Source organism: Leishmania martiniquensis, chromosome 31 (genome assembly GCF_017916325.1).
Source record: "Leishmania martiniquensis isolate LSCM1 chromosome 31, whole genome shotgun sequence".
In the NCBI taxonomy this organism is placed as follows: domain Eukaryota; phylum Euglenozoa; class Kinetoplastea; order Trypanosomatida; family Trypanosomatidae; genus Leishmania; species Leishmania martiniquensis.
Window position 1 is genome coordinate 1,027,759 of NC_090166.1, and position 21,469 is coordinate 1,049,227.

Below are 21,469 nucleotides of genomic sequence, written 5' to 3' on the forward strand. Positions count from 1 at the left end.
GTGCAATAGACGTGAGTGAGACGGGCTGCTGATGCTGCACAGCGCCGGGGTGCCTTTTTTTTTTTGATGGCTCTTGCAGATGTGGGCGGCAGCAGCACCGTCTTCGCCGCACGCTCCCTGACTGCACCCTTGAACGCCTGCAGGGACTGCTAGGAGCGCTTCCTCCCCTGTGCCCCTCGCATGAGCCGCAGCGGCCGCAGACAACTGAGGGAGGGTGAGGTGGTGAGAGCAAGCCCATGCAGCGTAGAACGCCACTGGAACGATCCCGGTGCACACACTGCGGCAGCAGCGAAGGCCTCCACGTCCGCATCCTTTTCGTACTGCGCGTTGTGTTGTTGTGCTCGCGTCACGGCCGGCTCGTGGTCCGTGCCCGAGGTCGTGCGGTGGGTGAGTGCGTGTGTGTATGGGTGAGGGGGCGAGGGATGGGGAGCGGACTGACATCTCTGACGGGAAAGTGGCCATCATTCGCACGGCCACCGCCTGCCCACCAAAAAAAAAGTGGAGGGTTCACACCCGAAACGAGGTCCAGCGAGCGTTGCACCGTAGTCCGTCTTGACAGTCGCGGCTGCTCATGAACCTCGCAGATCACATCCGCGCGAAGCTCAAGAGAGACAAATATGACGGGGGCTGTGATGGCCTGTGCATGTTACTGCCATTGAACGTGCACCGGCGAGCGTGCTTGGGTGAGGCATGCTGACCTGCCCACCAACGCTTCCCACTTCACAGGAAGAGAAAGGTAGTGCACCCCTCTGAATCAGAAAGTGGCCACCGCAAGCGTGGCGGCCGCCCCCTTCCTTGCTCTCTCGCATAAGTGTGACCGCCATGTGCAGCGTTGTGGCTGCAGTGAGATGGAGCAAGCAGTAGGCATAGGAAGATGAAAGGAAAGATACACAGGGAGAGGCGGAGTCACCCTAAAGGCACCGAAAAAGTGACAGGCTCTTGGCGCAGTCGCAGCAAACGGTGCAGACAAAGCCGACGACGTTATAATCGCGGTGCCGCCAAATACCTGCTTGACGCACGGACCAGCGCCCCAGCGCCGAGAGGCGGAAGAGTGCTCTCGTTCGTTGAGGTCATCCATCTCGCCTACTCGTTTCTGCGGTTCTCTTTCCGGGTTGTGGCAGTCATTGACGTATCAGCATTCAGCAAGTGCACAGCGAAGTGAAAGCGAAAGATGGCGACATGCCACCTCGGCCGCCGACATCAGCATGGGCACGCACACGAAAGGGTATAGAATGCTGCTGCCCGTGTAGATGATGCAATCCGATGAATCGCCTCTTTCTCACCCGAAGGGAGGCAGAGGACGGGGGACGAGGGCGAGCGTGTGCGCGAGAGGGGGAGACTGAGCGATCACAACCAGCCACGTCGCAGTAACGCACATTGCATTCTGCATACGGAAAGGATGAGGAGCTGTCCTCAAGAGACACCTTACCCGCCCCTTTCACTTCTTCGTCAGATGCGGTTGCATAGGCGCATCGGCATGAGTTGCACAGATGTCACGAGCGGCGGCTGATGAGCGCGTAAAGAAGAAATACGATGCCCAACACAATGGACACCGTTAGCGTGTAGCTGGAGGTACGCGGCTCAGCCGGGAGCATCGCGTCTGCGTCGGGCCAAGGAAACGCCTCCGCAGACGGATCTTGGACGATCATGTCCCGCCCACAGCGCGCGATCAGCTTCCGCGGGTTGGCGTTCTCGAAGACGAGAAGCGTAGGGATCGTCTCGAACTTATACGCGTTGCCCCACACACGCGCCATTGATTTCGCGTCCGCGTACGGCATGCAGTAGTAGTCACCGTGCGATGCACGGAAGTATTGCATCATCTCCTCCTCGGATTGATCCATCGACATGAACACAACCTCAAACTTCTTCTTGGTGTGGTGGTCCTCATAGAACTTCTTCAGCAGCGGGGTGAAGGCGCGGCATGGCGGGCACCAGTGCGCGGAGAAGTATATAAGCACGTACTCAGCGTCCTTCAAGACGTCCATGGCGCGAACGGCGCTACCATCCTTGCAGAGGAGCGTGAGCTCCGAGTTGTTGAAAAAGTTAGGCTCCATCTGACAGGTCGGTGTAATACTTCTCTCTCGGCGAAGCAAGTGAGGATGCGGGTGGGAGCAGCAGTGCGGACTACACAGGATGCGAGAGGGAAATAAAGGGCCGCGCAGGGAGACGCCTCGGCCCTCTCTTCTCCGCTGTTGTTTGGGTTGCTGCGAGTAGAGGGGGGACTGGTGGGGCACCAAGTTGTGCCACGCCGGTGGACGGAGAGCATATGAATCAAGGGCGGCAATAGGGTAATGGAAGTGGAGGGTACGGAAAGTACGTGCAGTACGGCGCTTGTTTGCTTTCAGGCCGCCGCTCGGCAGCGGCTGTGTGTGGCGCAGTAGTGTAATAGGACGGGATCACAAGCGGCGTGCAGCCCCTCCTCCCTCTCTTTACGATGCGTACAGAGGCGAGTGGTGGTGAGGAGTCTGGCAGGGCTGCAATCACCCCGAGCGAGGGCTGTCTCTTCAAAGCGCAGCGCACACCTAAATCGACGCCTCGCAACAGCATATCCCTTCCTGAGAGCTGCCGTGGCGTCACCGGCAGACATGCGCCGTGCACCTTCCCAGACAACGTTTCTCTTTTTGTTTGTTCGCTTGTGCGTGGCCGCTTTGGTTCCCCCGTCGACATTTCACTTGAGCAGACAAGAGAGCACCGCGGAGATGTCGGCCGCGCATACTGCTCGATCCATCGATGATGCAGGCAAAGACGCGAAGGCAAGAGCGATTATACATACGCATACGTGTACGCATAGCGACTACACACACACACACACCGCTAGCGCATGTCACCTCTACAAAATGGCTTCAGGGGAGAACGTAACGCTAAGAGACATGCGAGCGCAGAACCGAATCATCGTCGTGCTCATAGCGCAGACGACAGCCAGGCAAAGAGAGAGAGCGAGCGAGCGCGAGGAGGGGTTGTGGGGAGGGGGGAGGGAGGGAGGAAGGGAAACAAAGACAAGGAAGTTGCGAGAGAGGGCCCGCTCGCCACTGTGACACCTCAGGGCGTCGGGTGTCCAGGTCTGTGTGTCCGTGGCGGGGTAGAGGTCAGCCAGCCTCATGCCCTCCCTCCTCCCTACCCTTGCCAGCGGCCGAGCCGCCTCCGCCGATGAGCACGGTCACGCTGCCTACTCGCGTGGGGTGCCCCTCAGCGGCACCGGCGGATGCACCGCTCAGCGACTCGCATTAAATGGGAGCGGCTGTGAGGCGAAGGGGGTCGGGAAGGGTCTGAGGCCCGGGGTCGTGCACCGGCCGCTGAGTCGGCGCACTGCTGTGAGGCACGCCTTCGGCGGCATCGCACACTGCGCCGATGGGGGCTTGTGGCACTTGCGGGTGTGCGCAGCGGAGTGCAGAGTCACATGTGATGTGGCAGCAGAGGGGCACACGTTAAAAAAATCCAACACAACGGGAGAGGAGGGCAAGGGAGGAAAGGGGAGGGGAGGAGGCGAGGCGAAAGGCAGACAACGAACGTGCTGTTGAAGGGATGAGAAGAGGTGAAGGAAAGACGAAGAGGCGGGAATACATTCAATGAAGGGGCGATACTCTATGGAGGGAGAGGCGAGGGAGGGTGGGGCGGGGGCGGGAGAAGGACGGCTGCGTGCGCAGAAAGGAAAGGAAAGAGGGGAGGGGGGGCGCTGATGGTGGGGATGTGGGCGCTTCCACATCACAAAGCCCTGCGACGCACAAAAAGGCATCGACCATTGACGTGCAGTTGCGTAGATGTATTTGCAGGAGATGAAGAAGGAAAAGAAGGGCTGCCATAGATGCCCGAAGAGAAGCAGCGGTCCACACAAGAAGTGTCACGAGACGGCGTTGCTGCGATGACTGGCCTGCATCTCCTCAAGTCTTCTCCACACCGCTGAAGCTTCCTTCGCCAGCCTCTTCTCCGCTTCTTCCACTCCCGCCGCAGCATCCTCGAGTTCCCTCAGCGTGAAGGCAATGATGCCGTCCAGAGTCGACCTGTAGCGCTCCATGTCGCTGATTTCCTGCGTTACACGCGCCTGCTCCTCCTTGGCGCGCTCCGTGGACTCTAGCGTTGCACGCAGCTCCCGTTGGCGCCGTCGCAGCTCTGTAGTTATGGCATAATAGTGTTCATCTAGGTCCTTGGCAGTTGTGGCAGCCTCGCCGCCATCGCCTGCTTGAGGAGGAGAGAGCGTCGGAGACGCTGTTGCTCTCGCAGCGCTGCCGCAGGCTACTGCCACCTTTACGTCACTGTCCCTGTTGCTCGGCCCTCGTGCATTGGTTAAGGCGGACCCCTGCAAATCCCGAAGCTCTGCAGCTGTTTCAACTGTCTTGTAAGTGTCAGCAGTGCTGAGTAAGGGACGCCCAGAACTGCGCCCTGATGAAGTGCTCAGCGTAGGGGCAAGAGGAAGCGGTGCACAGGGTGTCCCTGACGGAGTCCACAGGTCGGACGGTGTTGGTACTAGTAAGGAGCACGTGCCATCGGCGATAGAAGCGTCCTCCTCCTCCTCCCTCAGCTCGTCTGCCGACCTTTTCACTGGCTTCAAGGATTGGCAGCGCATCGAGGGCGGCGGCACGGCGGCCTCAAGCATCGGACTGAGGTCATTGGAAGGGATTGCTGCTGTACCGTAGATGCGTGTCTTGTCGAGAAGTGGGGCACATTCATGAGCCACATACGCCACGACGCTTCTACAAGGATCCCGAACAGGTGCAGCGCAGTGTCTTGCTGCAGCGCCATCCGCGCCACCGGACATCCCGCCCGCTGCAAGGCGAGGCTGAGAGTTCGCTGCGCTACCTGCAGGCGAATGGGAGGTGCGCCCGCCTACGTTCACTTTTTTTGGACAGCAAGACGTCAGAGTCGCACTCGACGCGGGAGCCTTCGTCACCGCTGCGCTGCCGTCGTCATTGCTGTCGGTGTGTCCCTTGCTCCGCTCACCGCAGCCGAGGCAGCGGCGCGTACACAAAGCTGCCAGATAAAACAGCAGAAGGGTACACAGAGTTGCAGCGACGCCAAAGCAGAAGCTGTAAAGTGCGCCGGTGGATGCAGTACTTCTGGCAAGCCTCGGCATTGCATTATACTCCTCGGGAAGAAAAAGAGAGCGAGTTCGGCACAGGGAGAGGGGATGAGATGAAGAGGAAGGGAAGGAGAAGAGTGGCAGTGTAGCCAAATACTTTATCGGCGCGCCATCCCCTCAGCATCGTGTGTCTGTGTGTCAGCGGGAGGAGGAGGGGAGCAAGAGGAGGGAAGGGGGCGGTACGACCGGCACTCGCTTCTGTCGCACGAAGTGACACCGAGACACACATGCAGTTGAAGGTGCGCCAAGGGCTACCGCTGGTGCAGGGCATTAGACGACTCGAAAACGTCATTTCGGCCCTTCATTGCTGATATTTGCTTGACTCACTGCCGCAGTGCTCAGGCGGGTGTCATCAAAGCAAACGCGAGCGCCTTCGAGTGCCGCGCGATGGCCTTGTAAGGGAGAAAAGCACAGCTGTACACACTGGCGGCAACGGTAAGTCCGCAAAACGAGCGCTCTGCGCCGAGCCTCCCTCCAGCGCAGATGCCGTGCCAATGGAAGGCACAAAAGAAACACACACACACACACAGGCCCCGCGCTACGCCCCCTGTGGAGGACGATAGCAAACACATGAGGCCTCCTATTGATTCCTTCGCAAGCAGAGACGAGCGAGGAATGATAGCAGGTGCCGTGTCTTGGGGGAAAGGTAAGCACCACCGCACACCTGAGAGGAGGACGAAATGGGCAAGAGAAGGGTGCGGGGGCGGAGGCGACGTTGCATTGAAAGCAGTACACACCGAATGGCATCCGCATGAGCATGCGCTCTCGGTACTGAACCCAAGCCGATAGAAGAGTAGAGAGCCGCGATGAGCAGAGGCAGGCCCGCAGTGGCAAGTAAAGGAAACCAAAGACGCAGCACCGTCTCTCTTCCTTGGCTACGTTTTGCTCCTCGCCCCTCTCCATGGCGGTGATTACGTCACCGCGAACAAACCCGATGGGAAACAGCAGGAGAGAGCCCGGACGCGCAGCAAACAGCAAAGGAGGTCGACGAGGAGAACGTGCGTGTGCGTGTGTAAGGGTTCCATGGCAGCATCACGCAAAGATGCGCACACGAATATAACCACCTCCACGGAGACGGAGCGAGTCACACATAGGCAAACAAAAAGAGGGAGGAGCACCAGGAGAGAGAGAAAGTGGAAGAGAGAGGGTGAGATGGGGGAAGAGGGGGGCGCAGGCATAGAAGACAGAGAGCGATGACACTCAACAGCAGAGTGCAGGCGGATAAGTGGCAAATATATATATATGAGCAGAAAGGCACCCACGTGCCCATCGAGCAACATGCGCCGACGCAGCCGCGGAGTCTGAGGCCAGACAAGAACAACATGATCAGATCAATAGCAAAACGTAAAGAAATACAGAGGCTGCCTTCACAGCCCGTGCACAGCAAAGACTGGTAAGCGACTGGCACTTGCGGGGGAAGGCCAAAGAGGCGTTTCTCACCAGAAAAGAGACATGCACGGACAACGATCGAATGGAAGCCGAGGCGCGGGCTCTGCGGCTAGCCGCAAGAGTCTCGTGCTCATTAGGGGCAACAGCACATCTAATGCCGGCGACATGATCCTCTCTTCTTTTCGCGCTCGCTATGCGCGTGAGTGTTTATGCCTGACTGTCTCTCTGTGAGGGAGGCGCATGCAACCTTTTGTGCGAAGTCGCCACAGAGGAATGCGTTCGGCTGCCCGATGGATCGCTCACATGCGCCAGGCTGCCATGAGCTAAGGCGACTGACTCGAGCGGGCGAGTGTGATCGAAGGCCTTGCTTATGCACAAGCCCCGTGCTCGATTCTGAAAGGGGGATGAGCATGAACGCTGCCTCGGGTACTCGACGTCTGCTCTGACTCATTCACCCGTCCGGAGCGCTATTTTACTCGAGCGGTGGTGTTCCAGCCAGCTCTGTCGGTACGCCACAGGGGCCACAGGCTAGGCCTCTTGCTGCAGCTGCGCCCCTGCTCCCGTGATGCATCGCGAACCGAGGTTGGCTGCACCGTAAGTTCCCAAAAGCCACGCTTGCTTCAGCTGTTGCAAAGTCGGCGACACAGTCTCTACACGGCGTTTTCCCCGGCACTTCCGCTACTCACAGCACCTGTCCTGAGGCCTGGCTCTAACGCTGCTGGCAACGACTGCAGTGGCACTGTGACCAGCACAGATATTTTCCACGGCACTGGCTCGCTGCCTCGCGCACCGCAGGACGCGCGGCTCAGCTCTGTGAGATATGTGAACCCATACATATACTACTATTCCTCGCACACGATACCTTCGAGGATCGCTAGGCTCTTGATGCCTAACGCGTCGACAAGAGAGGAGCTTTGCCATCCACTCGTTTGTGTGCGGTGCGGTGCGCAGGGACTTCGAGGCTGTAGAAGAGCCCCTTTCGGCACTCGGTGACAGGTTTTTGATGCTGTGGCTCGTACTGTTGCGTTCCTAGCAGTAGTAGAGACTGCTCGCCACCACCACCGCGCTGCTATGGGAAATCATAAGAACGCAGTGGCCGGCGTGAGCAGAGCCCCTGTGTCTGCTGCTGTGACTTGGCCTCCCCTCACAGGCTCAGAGAGCGTCACCACGGATCTGACTACCCATTGGGGAGACACCCAAGATGGCGGCACCTGGAGACTGGCCGATACGAATGCCATCTCGACTACCAGCTTCCTGAGCAATGCAGGGCGCACTCCAGTATCGCATAAGCGAGGCTGCAGAGGCGGCCACAGCACCAGCGTGAGCGACCTCGACAGCACAGTCGGCAGGGACGCTTACAAAAAGGCTATACATCTCGTTCGGCTTGCCTGCACCGGCCTCTACCGTCAGCACATCAAGAGCCGAAGCGGCTGCCATAGAGATGCACAGAAGAGTGCTGCGTCGCAGATCTTTGGAATGATCATAGCTGCGCGCTGGATGGCTCTTTAGCTTGTGCTTATCACCTCCATGAATGGGCGGATCTCCCTAGTCTCCAAGTCCGCTTTGCACGAAGCAAAAACCTTCTTTGCAGTCTACATCCGCCATACGTGTCGCCGCTTCTACGACGTGGGTAGTTTGCCTTGGCGTATGAGATTTAGGTATGGGACACCAGCGCAGCCGACTTCCTTACCTAAGGAAAAGGCGCTGTAGTTGAGCTTCCTGCATTTCATTGAGACCGACACGAAAGTCAGCAGCATAGCAGCTGCGATGGAACCCTCCATGCCGGTGTCGCCACGCCCGCAGACCTTTCCATCCTCGACCGTTGCCAACGGATCTGTGCTCCATCCCTCTCTGTCAATGGACACCACGCTCATGTGCCTGAAGAGGGTGATACCGATCTGCGTCATGCCATTCTTTCCCGGTAGCACGGCCCACCGCTTGGCGCCTGCCGTCTCCCCGCTACACGCAAGTGTTGACTTGAAACCGATGCGTTGCGCCTACTAGTCAACGTAGTAGAGGTTGAGGAGGTCAGAGCTACAACTCACAGTGTCTAATGTGATGAGCTCGAGGTGTCACTGTTTGATGTCATGGGGGTTGCTTATGATGAGAGCCGAGGGCTCTTGAATGCCAGAGCGAGTGCTGGTAATCTCTCTGGGGAAAGCGCGCGCTTCAGGGGTGCCAGATGAAGCCCGATGACTACAGCGCCGGCCACTGGGCGGGCGTAGGGAAATAGGACCTGCGGCTCACGCACCACGTGTTCATCCTTGCTTGGCGTTTTTGGCGGACCGAAAGTCAAGGGTGCAGAAAGAGAAACTGACAGAGAGATGGCTGAAGAAGAAAGAAGGCAGATAACCTTTTGGCTGCGATAAAGAGCGCACCGCTTCGTGTCGGGCTACTTCGCTAGTAGGACATGAGCGATAGTACACCTAAGCGCGAATACGAATCAGGCCACGGTAGAGTAGGTGTGCCCTGCCTCCTGCAGGTGCACACCGGCCACTTTCTACCTTGCTAGCACAGGGCAAAGCACGTGTGTCTCCTTGTGAGAGGGAGCGGGGTGCAGCAGGTGCGAATTGCTGCAATGCGAGCCGAAACAGCAACAGTGACGCCGTAGTAGGTATGCAGTGAGCCAGTAGGCTGAGGGCGCTATCCAATGCTAGCGTTGCCTTCCCAGGTTGCTTGCTGAAGCAACCTCCTTAGCCTCCCTAGTACCAGTACCGTAGAGCCTGGGTAGTGCAGGTATCCTCTTTCTGGCGCCACCCCACCGTGTCCCGCGCGCTCGTTTGCAGTGCACAGTAGGCGGACTCTTTCGTAGGCATCCACACTTGGGTTGCTGAGAATAAGTTCGGAGAACACACCACCTTGATTTGAGAAACGTCTCTCCAGGCTGGGGCTGAGCTTCAGCAGCACCCAAGTCTGCTTTGCGCTCTTCATAGACTCGCATGGATCGAGGAACATGCAGGCTGGTCTCTTTGTTGCAGGCGAAACACTCATGGCAGCGGCCCCTAGCGGACGAGATACCAACTAGCAAACGCAGAGATGGCTTCCATCTCTCAGCAGAGTCCTCCACCAGTAGTAATCGTGCACCGTGGCCCACGCTCAGAAGCTTCTCTAGCCATGGGAGGTTGCACAACGCTCCTGGAGATACGCCTCCACTGGATGAGCTCAAGGGATGTGTGCTAGGCCGTCGAAAGGGGGTTGAGCATGGCTTACGTGGATGCAGCTCCTTTGTCTCGCGGACAGCAGTTATGACAGTCAAGTGGCGGCAAGTCCTGCCCGACAGCCGTGGCACTCCTCAAGAAAAGCCGAAAAGGTGCGCGCTGGTGTAGCGCGGAAGAGGTGACAGGAAGATTTGAAACAAAAGCAGATGGGCGGCAAAACAAAGGGTGCCCTCTTCGTCATCGCCAAACCCAGAGGAGCTGCAAAAGAGGGTGCAGAAAATCACTCCATGGGGAGAATGAGGGTAGGGTTTCCAATGCTAACTGGCATGGGGGTTGCAGCACCACAAGCTTCCCAAAGTATTGACAAAGCATATTGCACAACCCTGTACATCTTTCCATCGCAGAGCTCCACGCGAAGGAGACATCGAGCCCTTTTTTACGATCACACTTTTAGCTCATTTTTCCTGCGGCGGATCAATGATCAGCGCACCACTGCATACCCCACCTTCACGGCTGAAGACGACGTGGCTACACGAGGGTACCAGATACATCATGAGCGAAGGCCAAGCGGCACGAGGCGATCGCAAAGGGGGAAGAGGAAAGGAAACATGAGAAAGCGTCAAGGCGCCTGCAGCTCAAGTAATAGCAGGCGGTTTCTCACATCAACCCTCTGGAGAGGAGGCGCAGCGGTGACCTGTGCCCAGCTAGCCCTTGACAAGGGTGGCGGCGTCACCTGAACCAAGAGCGAAGAGAGCAGCTTCATCGGTTGGGTCTCCATAAGAGATATCGGCGTTTGGACCAGAGAGAAGAGAGGCACCAGGTGAGGTGACAGAAAACGGTGCTCACAGAGGTTTCCGCCAGGTAGAGCCCTGCTACATCGGTTGGAGGATCCTCTGGCACATCACCCCTCAGCATGCAGGCAGGCACAAAAGTAACACATGTGCACGGCAGGCGGGTCGGGAGAGGCAGCACAGGTCTCGATGATGCCCTTTGCGAGCTTATAGCAATTCGGCAGCCCCCACGAATTGTGACCTCATTCGGCTCATGCACACGTTCACCTCCTAAGCCTGCAACAACAATCGGCATCACCAGCTCTTCCTGGAAGAGGCCAGCCTTTGCCACACTAACACATTTTTGACAATGCTCTTAAGCATCTGACAAACTAGCTCGGTGGATGGCCCTTCACGACCATCGAGAGCAAGGCAAAGACTTTAGACTTCGACTTTGACACTTGCCGCTGCATATTCCTCTTTCATGGCCATCGGTAAAGCTTGCTGAACGCATTCTCACACATAGTGGCCGATGGATCGAGCTACAGCTGCGCCAGTGATACAGGTACTGGATTCGACCTTGCCGCCAGGTCGCGCAGTTCTCACAGCATCGCATTCCAAGAGGAGAGTTTGTTCCACTGGCAAGAAGGTACGCATGCAGCTTCGATCCTTGTTTCCATGACCGCAAACACCGATGACCATCTTAGATGCTATCATGATGAGGTGTGCCGTGTACTCGGCAATATCGCGGCTTGCGCTCATCAGGGCCACGGCAGAGCCAATTGCCTTACCGTGCACCTTCGCCTTTGAGAGGCTGTGGCCTGTTTCTTGTGCCTACATCCAGGCCCCCGTCAGCAACTAGGGGGATATTTGCATGAAAGCTTTCCCCAGACCCTTCAATAGAGTAAGGACACCGGTGTGCCCAAGTTACTCGCCTTAGGGGCGGGCGATGCGGACGGCCTTGATGCGCTGCATCTTGAGGAGGGTGGGAATGAACGCCAAGGCAACGGCAGAGAGGCTTTGCATGTCGCACACGTCACGCTTGTACAGCTTGTCCTTCTTTTCCGCCTTTGTGAAAGGGCTGCTGCCCGACTTCTGCTGAATTACCGGTGTCACATCTGTGCCCCTAGAAAACGCCATGCGCCCCCTCCATTTTGCGGTTGGCTCCTGGCAGAGTGGCGCGCGGATGTGCGCTGCCCTGCTTTGGGCTGTGCGCAGGGGGGGCGCCGATCTCTTTTCTGTTGGGGTGGGCCTCCGCGTGGTGGGCGGCGCCCGCCTCGGGTCCGGTGCCGGGGCTTTTTTCGTGGCCGGGCCGCCTTTGTGGGGGCGGCGAGGGGCCCCTCCGCTCGGCGCCACGTTTCCGGGCTGGCCTGCGGCGCCCCTGAGGCCCCTGCGCCGGGGCGGAGGCGGGGGCCGGCGCCCTTTTTGGGCCCGCCGGGAAGGGCGGCCTCGGGCGCCCGAAAGGAGACGCGTGTGTCGGGACAGTGGCGGAGGGCAGAAATGGGGGGGGCCAGTTGCCGGCTCCAAAGGGGGGCCGCCTGGCCGCCCGGGGGGGGCGGGGTGGGCGCCGCGGGGCCGTGGTCTTTGGGAAAACGGAAGCGCCTCAGGAGGACGGCGCTGGGCGGAAGGCCGGCTCCGGTTTTGTTTGCTGTTAGGAGACGCCGTAAATGGAATACCTTTAGGAAATGATATCATGCCCCAGGCCGGTTGCTGAGCCATATGACGTTCTTTCTCGCTCAACAGCTCTGCGCGAAAGAATGTGCGGCGTTGGCATAGGGCTTGCTGGCAAGGAAAAGGCTGCTATCAGCATCGCGATGGGCTGAGCGTCAGCCCCGAGGGGGCGCGAAGGATGCCTTTTTTTTTCTTGGGCTAACCAGTCATCGCCTCTCTTTTACGGGTGAAAGGCGGACGCTGGTGAGGGGCTGCGGGCAGCCACACATTGTGCGCCACAACAGTAAAAAGGAGCCGGGAGGGAAAGAGAAGGATGGGAAACGTGAAAACTATAGGGGCTGAAAAACGATAAGGTGGAGAAGAGGGGAGGGGGAAGAGGACAGCTGCGGATACTGATTAATGCGTACATCGTTTTGAGGCTGCCATGAACAAAAAGTTTTTTTTTCTTCGCCGGGCTTCGTGAGACATATGAGAGGGAACTTCCCGGAGTAACAAAAAGAAACGTCAGAGTGAAACAAACAAAAAAAAAACGGCGGCTGCACGTGTGATGTACCTCGCAGCGTATGCATGTGCTGATAAGGCTGCTGCTGCTGCTGTAGTTGGTAGGCTGCACTGAGGACCTTTTACGCAAGAGACAGCCGCAACCGAACGTGCCAGCGGCGGAAGAAAGAGCTCTTGGAAGGGTCGCGCTGCTCCTGTGCTTAACTTCCTTCTCTCTCTCTCTTCCCCAAATGTGCCGCTACTGCGCAGCTCTGCTCCTCGCACACCACAGATGACGAAGGAGAGGGGAGGCACGCGAGACGACTATGGTGATGGCGAGCAAGTGCCGTTGCTTCACCTTCGGTATACTTGCCAAGGACATATATGTGCGAGGCAGTCGTGGAAGGCGCACGCACGATAGCTGTAGAAAGTGGAGGAAAGGATGGGGGATGCACGTATATAGCTGTGCTGTGCCCCCTCTCCGTCACACTGTCCTAGCAGACACCCACGCGCCGAGCAACATAGCGACGGCCACTAGGCCACTAACGAACGTTCTGTGCGTGGCAGCTACAGCCGCGTTTGGCAAATCGGTAGTGGTGGACACTTCCAGTTCTGCAAAAGCGGCTGGGTTCGCGTAGCACACGTCGTCGTAGGGCGGGCAGGAGATAATGCCACCCTTCGCGAACACGCTGGGACTGCTCACTGCTGGTTCCACTGTCACTCCAGCGCCACCAGCGCCGCACGAGCTCCAGCTGTTCGCGCCGCTTACGAGGATGTCATAGGTACGAGACTCGCTGTGGCAGTGTAGCTTGGCACATAGGGCACTGGTGCGCGTAAATGTCGATTTCACCAGCAGATCGGTTGCGTCGAAGCAGCGCGCGCTGTCGCCAGTGACGCTGCCAGGCATCGCACCTAGCGAGCCGCTACCGCACCCGGTGTTGGAGAAGGGCTGTATAAGGGGGCAGTAATCGCTGTACGATAGAGCGCCACCAAGGGTTGGTTGATCGGGGAAGTACTGGGCGTACCTCGGGAGGGCAGAGGAGTAGGTGGTGAAGGCGCACCGTCCAATACTCAACCGGTCCGCGGTGCAGCTGCGCACCCAGGAGCTGAGGGTGTCGCAGAAGACCGTGGGAGCGTTGGTGGTGCCGTTCGTCAGGCATGGCGCTGTGAACAGCTTCCCCCCTGCGGTGGCGCCGAGGTCGACAGGCTCCGCCTTTTCGAAGCTGACTTTGTAGAAGCCCATGTCCTCCAAGGCCGCGAGCGACAAGGAGCTGTAGCGTGCCAGACTGAGCACCGGCGCCATCAGCTCATCCTTCGCGGTGCGGCGCTTCCAGTGCGAGAGCGATGTCCCCGCCTCTCCTTGATCTTCGAGCTCGACGCCGTAAAACGTCTCTGCGTCCGAGATGCTGTATTTGACCTTTGCAGCCGCGCGCACGGCCGATGAATTGAGCACTGGCACATTTGCTTTTCCACGAAGCGACGGGATGACGGCAAACATGCCGCGCGCTTTGAAGACGCCATCGGTGAAGCCGAGCGCGTGCAGCAGCTCGTGGGCAGCGGCGCGGCGAAGCCTGTTCGTGCTACGAGACGGGTTGCCTCCGTAAAGGTCGATCTCCTCTTGCGCCTCCCCTGCCGAGGTAGGCAGGTAGCGCGGGTTGAAGTAGATCGCACCGACGGCGGGGCGGCTGGTGATCGTGGCCGTGTCGGGGTAGTACTGGCATGTGACAGCCCACGCAATGAAGTTCTTTGGGGTAGACGTCGGACCCGCTGCCACGTAGACGACGAAATCGGTGTTCGGCACTCCGGCTGTCCGGTGTGCCGTCGGGACTGTGAAAGAGCCACAGTACGGCCCCGGCATGGAGCTCACTACGAGGGAGGTATCGGCTGCCAGCGGCCGCACCATCAGCCGCCGCGCGTGCATGTCGACTGCCTGGGGCAGTATAGAGTTGATCAGTGCACTCTTTTTCGCGTCTGTCAATAGATCACCACTGCTGGTACACCGCACCAGCGAGCCGCTGAAGTCGGGGCGCATCTGACCAACAGCCGTGCAGTACTTCGACTCGTCCTCCAGATCGGGTGTGAAGATGGCAATGCGAATGGGGGCCCACTCCGAGTCCTCGCTGTCGCTGCTGATCGAAACATTTGACCGCTTGGGGCTCATTTCCGCCTGATGCCGCAGGCCGTTGTGGCTCTTGCGCAGCATCGCGTACGTGGGAGGGAGATGGTCTTGCTGGGAGACGATCTGGCCGTGCCCGCACGAGGACGGAAGCTTGTCCTCCGCATCCGCGTCAGTCTTCAGGGCCGAGGAGGCGGTCATGACGTTGGTGCACATTATGTACACGACGAGAAAAATCCACGACAACGCCAGACGCCTCAGTAAGACAGGCATGTGCGGCATCTTGCCCAGGCCTCGTTAGGAATGGCTTACTTCGACACGTGGCGACGACTCCTGCGGGCGACTTGCTCAGGGCAAAAGAGTTGGGGCGAGAGGGAGGGAGAGGTGGCGGTGATGGTGGTGAGGGGGGGGGGCGGGAGACACGACCAAAACTGAGGCCGCAGGAAAAGAGTGTATGGACTGCAGAAGTTTCGTACGAAGCGCGTGCTCCGTGATCGGTGCTATTGCACGAGTCTTCGAAAAAAAAAAGGAAGTGAAACGAGAGAGAGGGAGACGAGTGACGCCCATACTGTGCAGACGTGCCTCTGCGCCACACCCGCACAGTATCACAACGAAGAGGAGGAGAGAGAGGGGGGGCGTCACGTTATGTGTAAAACATGAATTTACGCGGGAGAGGGAGAAGGACGGCGGCAGCGTGTGGGGAGGGGGCAGTCGTGGTGGTGGTGAGGGTGAAGAGACATAAAAATATAAAAGGGAGGGGGGGGGGTGAGGGAGAGAAGTACAGCGGCCCGCGTGCGGCCGCAAACAAAGCGCGCCAAAGTATCTGAAAAGGGGAGGGGGAAAGGGGGGTGGGGGCGGGGGGGGCGAGGCGTCTACAGGCTGCCGGCCCAGCGCCTTCCAGTGGCGGTACTGCTCGCGTGCGGGTTGAGGAGGGGAAATATATGTGGGGTAGTCGGGAGGGGAGGGAGGGGAACGGCCGATCAGGTGTGGCTCGAGAACGAATACGAAGGAAAAGGCGACCGCAAAGAGCTTTTGGGTGCGCATCAAAGATCAATGCGATGAAGACTGCGTGGGCTGGCGTCAGAGAAGTCACAACGAGCGACCATACACCTGTGTGCAAGGTGTGTGTGTGCGCGCGCGTGCAGATGGCGGTGGTGGGGGTGGGGGACGGAAGGGGCCCTCTTCCACGCTTTCGTACGTCCCCTCGCCTCCACGCCGGCTTCAACGAGAAGAGAAGCACACACGAAACTGTGTGCGAGAGAGGGTGAGGGGGGAGGGCACACACAGAGAGGACAGAGGCCGCTTGTGTGCGTAAAGCAATCATACAGAAATAATAATAGGGGAAGAGGAGGAAGAGAGTACGTGTGGGTGGCGCAGCGGGGAGGGGGTTGGCAGCCGTTCTTCACAGCGAGCGGGAGTGTGGACGATGGCGCTGATGTATGATAATGGTGAAAAAAGGCGAACACCACGGGCCTGCAGTGACCCGCCCTCGAAGGAGAGGAGGAGTGTGTGTGTGTGTGTGTGGGGTGGGTGGGAACTAAAAAGATATTGACGAGCGACAAGAGCGGTACCCTACGAGAGCGTCTTGATGTGGAAGGGTCTCAGCTACACGTACAGGCAGCGAACTGCTACCGTTTCTGTTGCCCCTACACGAGTGTGCATCTGCATGCGTGAGTGAGTGACAAAAAAAAAGAGGTTATTGTGGGAAGGTGATGGTGGTGGAGTGGAGGGGAGGGGGCAGTGAAGGCAGACCACTTCTGTCGACGCATGCACACGTAGTACGCAGACTATTACCAAATGGAGGGAAGGGGGGGGGGAAGAGCACGCGCAGCCCATCACTTCTCCGCTCGTCGGGTGAGGGGGTTTGCGAGGGGGTCGTGAAGCACATCTCACCACTCCCCCCCTTGTCGTGCTGGGCCAGGGGCCTTTCTCGCACCCCTCTCTCTGCCCGCCATGACTCGGGCCAGCGAAGGAAAGCGTTCTTCGGGTGCTCCCACGTCCTGCCGTATGCTCTGTTCCGTTTTTTTTTTCTGTACTGCTGGCGATGGGCCCGCCCTCCCGTCACCATGACGGAGTAACCCGTTGGGCGGCGATACACAACATACGCGCCGGTGGAGGTGTGTGTGTGTGAGGGTTGGTGATGGCGGTGATGGGGACGCCAGCATCCCGTTCGACATTATAAAGGGATAAGGGCGACGCGACTGCCTCACAGTACACCTCCCCCCTCCCCCCTCCCCCCGTCACACACACACACACAGAGCACACACAAAACCGATTCTGGCGCACAGATCTGAGGACTCAAAAGAAAAGGAAAACAGAGAAAGTCACGCGGAGGTGAGTCAGACGCGTACCCCCACGGGGAGGTGTCAGCAGCACCGAAAAAAAAACGCACGGCTCGCGTGGGCCACAAAAAAGGCACCGCCCAACCGCACCCGAGGGAACCACAAAAGACGCTGCCCGCGATGCAGCACAGGTGTGAGAGATGCGGCGCACAGACAAGAAAAAGAGCGTGAAAAAAAAAAACGAGGCGCTTGCGCAATTTACGGGCACATCTCCTCCTTATTTCGTCTTCGTGCTCAGAGTCGAGGGGCAGTCGCTTCTCACGCCGAAAGGGGATGACGGTGGTGAAGGGGAATCCTCATGAGAGGAGCAGCATCTGATGCGCGTGGCGAGAGTCCTCTCCACCTTCACTCGTCGCGTCACACCCACACCCACACCCACACCCACACACACAGGCGAGACGCATGCATTGCTGCAGCGATGCTGCCGCGCCGTCACATGGCACAGATGAAGACCAGACAGATGAGTAGGACGAGAGCAGAGACGAACCCCACCACCGCCTTGTTCGTTTCCTCGTCGATCGGCACCGCAAACACCGGAACCTCGTCCTCCGCTCCCAACTCTCTCAGCTTCATCGCAGGAGGCACGACCTTCATCTTGTGGCTCCTGGACTGAGGCGTACGCGGTGGCGCTAGCGGAGACGACGCATCGCGGGAGTGCTGGCGCTGGATGCCTCCGCTGCTGATTGTGCTCTTACCGCTTCCAGGGTAAGGGCTGCTCCGGTTGTCGCGGCTTCGGTAGCCGTCGAACCCACACCCCTGCGAGGGGTACACGCTAAGGGGTGTGTGCACTGCTGGTGGCAGAGCACCGCGCGCCCATGGTCGACGCTCATGCCCTGGCGAGAAGGCATGATCCTCGGGTCCAACGCCTTCCAGACACCGCAACGACGACAAAACGGGTGAGCCGGCACCACTTGGCCGACCGCTTCTGCCTGTTCCTACCCCTTCTCTCCCGCCACGGGTGCTGATGGTGACACGAGCTGTGGGCGACACTTGCGTCACAAGATTTTCATGTAGCGAGAGGTGCTGCTCTAGTTGGGCATGCTGCTGTGCACTCGAGAGATGTCTTTCCTCCATACGCATGGGGCTGCGAGGCTGCGATGAGAAGCCCACGGATGACTTCGTGACGGAGTCGTTGGCCGGCTCCGTCTGGTTGACCGCGCCGCTGGAGGTGTGGCTGTGCCTGCTGCGAGCGAGTTGGGCTGCTGCCAGGAAGTCTGCACCGGCGGCGTGGCTTTCAGTTTTCGCTGGAGGGGACACAGGGGCTGTGGGGGTTCCGTGCATGCCAATACGGCAGCCTTGAAAGGCTTCTGTGCGCGGCGACGCTGGAGAGCGGCTCGACATCTCCGCCATGGCGATGGTGGGCTGCACGGATCCCGGCGCTCTCTCTCCGTGGAGAGGCCCAGCTGGGATCGCCCCGCCTTCCTGAGGCCTGCGCACGCCTTTTTTAGTGCCGTTGGTGCCATGCAGATTGCTGCCGCCCTGCGTCTCCAGAGACTCTTTCCACGCGGAGAGGTGCGCGCGCCATTCGAGGAGCTCCTGGAGCGTCTTGACTTCTCCAGCCGGTGACATCAGACGAGAGTGAGGTGAGCGCGGCTGCGAGGAGCGACTGCATTTTTCACTGGCGCTAATGCTCTGAGGGCACGCTCCCGCCTCGCCTAGCTTTTCTGCCTTCCCCGTGTCCTCGGATGGTGTCCGTCGCTCGGAGGCTGCTTTCGCGGCTGCGTGGGGTGCCGATTCCGCCTCCGTCCCATGGAATTCTGCGGAGTGCTGAGTTAGCGGGCGCTTCGGTGTGAAGAGGCGCGGCCCGGCCGAGGGTCTATGCTCAGACACGTACTTCTCTGCGGATGCCCCGGTGGGCGTTGACACGAAGCCGTGCCCCACGCGAGTTGCGCAGCCCTCCAGCCCATCCAGGTTGTCGGCCCGACTCACCTTAAGGCTGCTGTAAAAGGACGCCTCGTGCGAGGAGATGATGGAGGAGGAGTACGCGACGGCCGGGTCGTCTCCACTGAGGAGTGATGGGACGTCGCTTTCCTTGGCTTCCGCGTTGGTGAAGGGCGAGCGCTGCATCGGCTCCGACAAGAGCCTCGGGATCCTATCGGACTTCACGAGCCGCTCCTGCGCCGGGGACGAGGCGACGGCGGCTATGATGGGCTCACCGACGGTGCAGGTCGCACTCGTTGGCGAACGGATGCTCACGCTCATGTGGTTCACACTCCCCACATGCGTTTACACACACAAAAAAAGATATGACCAACGGCAAGCCGATGACTGTGCCAGAAAAGAAAAGGACAGCGCGAGCTGAAGCGTACGTGAATGTGTGCGTGTGCGTGCGTTGGGGGAGGGGCCTATCACCACCGCCTCTTCTTCGTCCTGTGGCTCAGACCGGCGCTGCTCACAGGCACACTTGGCGAACCCTTTGCAGGGGAGCCGGAGGGGGGGGTGGGGGGAAGGCGCAGCCCGCGTTGGCCAGAGAGGCAAAACAACAGAAAAACGGGGGCGCTGCGGTGTCTGCAGGATCGTTCGCGCCGACGGAAATGCGATGGCGGACGAGAAAACGGTGTCCGTGAGGAGCAACGGTATAAATGGACACGTAAACCAAAAAAGACACACGCGGACAGATCTCATGAAGAGACCGAAGGACGCGGCGGCGACGAGGACACGCGGGACAAACAAACGAAGGGGCGGTCACAGAGAGAGGCGGGGGAGGGGAGGGGGGGGGAAGAGAAAACAGCTAAGTGACGTTCGCAGTAGTTTGATAAAAATATGACTTGAAAGGGGCAGGAGGTCAATCGGCCCTCGATTATTCACTCCTTCAAGCGAAGAGAGAGGGGGGGAGGGGGAGAGAGGCGTTACGATCGAGGAGTGGCAAAGCAGAAACAAACGCGAAAGAGCGTTGAGCGTGGGTGCCGCGGAGAGGGAGAGAGGGGCACGGACAGTGTGAACGTCAGTGAACCAGAATCGATGCAAAAAAAAAAGCAAAAACGCGCGCTTTTCTCACGCTTTGGTGATGCCGACTCCTCTTTGCACCGCACCGCCCCACCACTACCGGCTGTTCGATTTGTGCGCCGCCTACAGGGCTGTTAGCGTGTAGGTCACCGCACAGGCAGGGCGAAGCACAGGGGAAAGATAGAAATCAGCGCAAAGGGGGGAGGGCGATGCCGTGTGCAGAGGAAGCGACTGGGTCTGTACAGCACCGTTACTCGTGGTCACGTAGCGTACACACCGCAATCACCAGAGAGGTACCCTTCTGGACACACCCATCGACACGCATGCGTAGCCACACCTTCGGAGAGGGGAAGAGGGATATACAATAGACATATATTTATTTAGGTACAGAGAGAGGGAGGGAGAGAGCAGCCACCACCACCACTACCACGGCAACAGCAGCAGATTTTTTTTTTAATGGCGTGAATACCAATACCAATATCGCTCTCACTGTATAGGTGCGTGTGCGTGTCTGCTGGGGCGTATGTCGGCACTCCTTTGTAGTGACGGAGTGCTTGCGCGGGTAACGAAGCAATGCACAAGCAAAGCAAGTAGAAAAAAAAGAGGAAGCAACGCCGACGAAACGGAAAAGGCAGGACTGGAGGGAGAGAGAGAGCACCGGAGCTCACGTGTGCACACGCACAAAGTCTGTATGTATGTGTGTGTGTGTGTGTGAGGGAGAAAGAGAGGCCTGCACACACACACACTGTGAGCCAGTAAAGTCAAGCAGCGATGCAAGAAGCGCAGACAAATATCACGCACAGGGTGGCGCCTCAGCAGGAATAGGGAATGTGTGTGGGTGCGACAGTTTGTATGCCGACTTGAATGCCACTTCAAGATGCTGGCGCATATACTCCGTTCGAGGCGTGTGTGTGTGGAATCGGCCGTGTAGTCCAGAAGTGAATCCAAGGAGAGAAGCAGAGGGGAAGAGGAGGAAGAAAGTGTGTGTGCATGTGAGACTCAGACGAAGAGCACATATATATATATATATGTAAATCAGCACTTGTACCAGAGTGTAATAGACGCCTCACCGTGGGCGCTGCAAGCCGTAGAGAGAGTATCTGTGAAGACGGAGAAGAGAGCACCCTCGACGCAGGTGGTGGTGGTGGTATCACGCGAACGTTTTTTTCTTCTGTTTGCGCTGGTGGATATATACATATATATATATATGCCTAGGAAAGACTCTTTCGAGCACACCAACACAACCGCCACCCACCCTCCCCATCTGCCTCTTTCCTGCCCCCTCGCCCAGCTCTCTCTCCCCGTGGGGACAAGAGCTGCAGCCGTGTTTAGGCTTCTCCATCGGGTGCAGTCTCCCGTGCACACCTCCGTTATGAAGCCCTGCCTTGAGGAGTCGAATGTGGGCGACTCACCCTCACCCTCTCCCTCCAGCAGCCAGCTCGTGCGGAAGCAGTTCGAATACGCTCTACGCCATGATCATCGCGGCCCGTTTGACCCCGCCCCATCGCCATCCCCTCTTCCCC

General features: G+C 58.7%; 6 protein-coding genes across 6 annotated transcripts; all 6 read right to left on the reverse strand.

Annotated features, from left to right (window-relative positions):
• Positions 1–1,493: 1,493 nt before the first annotated feature.
• Positions 1,494–2,054, reverse strand: LSCM1_01500 (uncharacterized protein; the record flags this gene model as incomplete). Its single annotated transcript, XM_067319109.1, has 1 exon — positions 1,494–2,054. One exon carries the CDS (start codon positions 2,052–2,054, stop codon positions 1,494–1,496), a length of 561 nt encoding a protein of 186 aa, XP_067176388.1.
• A 1,784-nt stretch (positions 2,055–3,838) lies between these two features.
• LSCM1_01501 (uncharacterized protein) lies at positions 3,839–4,591 on the reverse strand (the record flags this gene model as incomplete). The annotated part of the gene is made up of 1 exon (XM_067319110.1): positions 3,839–4,591. One exon carries the CDS (start codon positions 4,589–4,591, stop codon positions 3,839–3,841), a length of 753 nt encoding a protein of 250 aa, XP_067176389.1.
• A 3,024-nt stretch (positions 4,592–7,615) lies between these two features.
• On the reverse strand, positions 7,616–7,900 carry LSCM1_01503 (uncharacterized protein; the record flags this gene model as incomplete). The annotated part of the gene is made up of 1 exon (XM_067319111.1): positions 7,616–7,900. The coding sequence occupies one exon, from the start codon at positions 7,898–7,900 to the stop codon at positions 7,616–7,618; it is 285 nt and encodes a 94-aa protein (XP_067176390.1).
• Positions 7,901–8,082: 182 nt separating this feature from the next.
• Positions 8,083–8,370, reverse strand: LSCM1_01504 (uncharacterized protein; the record flags this gene model as incomplete). Its single annotated transcript, XM_067319112.1, has 1 exon — positions 8,083–8,370. The coding sequence occupies one exon, from the start codon at positions 8,368–8,370 to the stop codon at positions 8,083–8,085; it is 288 nt and encodes a 95-aa protein (XP_067176391.1).
• A 4,656-nt stretch (positions 8,371–13,026) lies between these two features.
• Positions 13,027–14,940, reverse strand: LSCM1_01505 (uncharacterized protein; the record flags this gene model as incomplete). Its single annotated transcript, XM_067319113.1, has 1 exon — positions 13,027–14,940. One exon carries the CDS (start codon positions 14,938–14,940, stop codon positions 13,027–13,029), a length of 1,914 nt encoding a protein of 637 aa, XP_067176392.1.
• A 2,492-nt stretch (positions 14,941–17,432) lies between these two features.
• LSCM1_01506 (uncharacterized protein) lies at positions 17,433–19,202 on the reverse strand (the record flags this gene model as incomplete). The annotated part of the gene is made up of 1 exon (XM_067319114.1): positions 17,433–19,202. One exon carries the CDS (start codon positions 19,200–19,202, stop codon positions 17,433–17,435), a length of 1,770 nt encoding a protein of 589 aa, XP_067176393.1.
• Between the last annotated feature and the right edge of the window lie 2,267 nt (positions 19,203–21,469).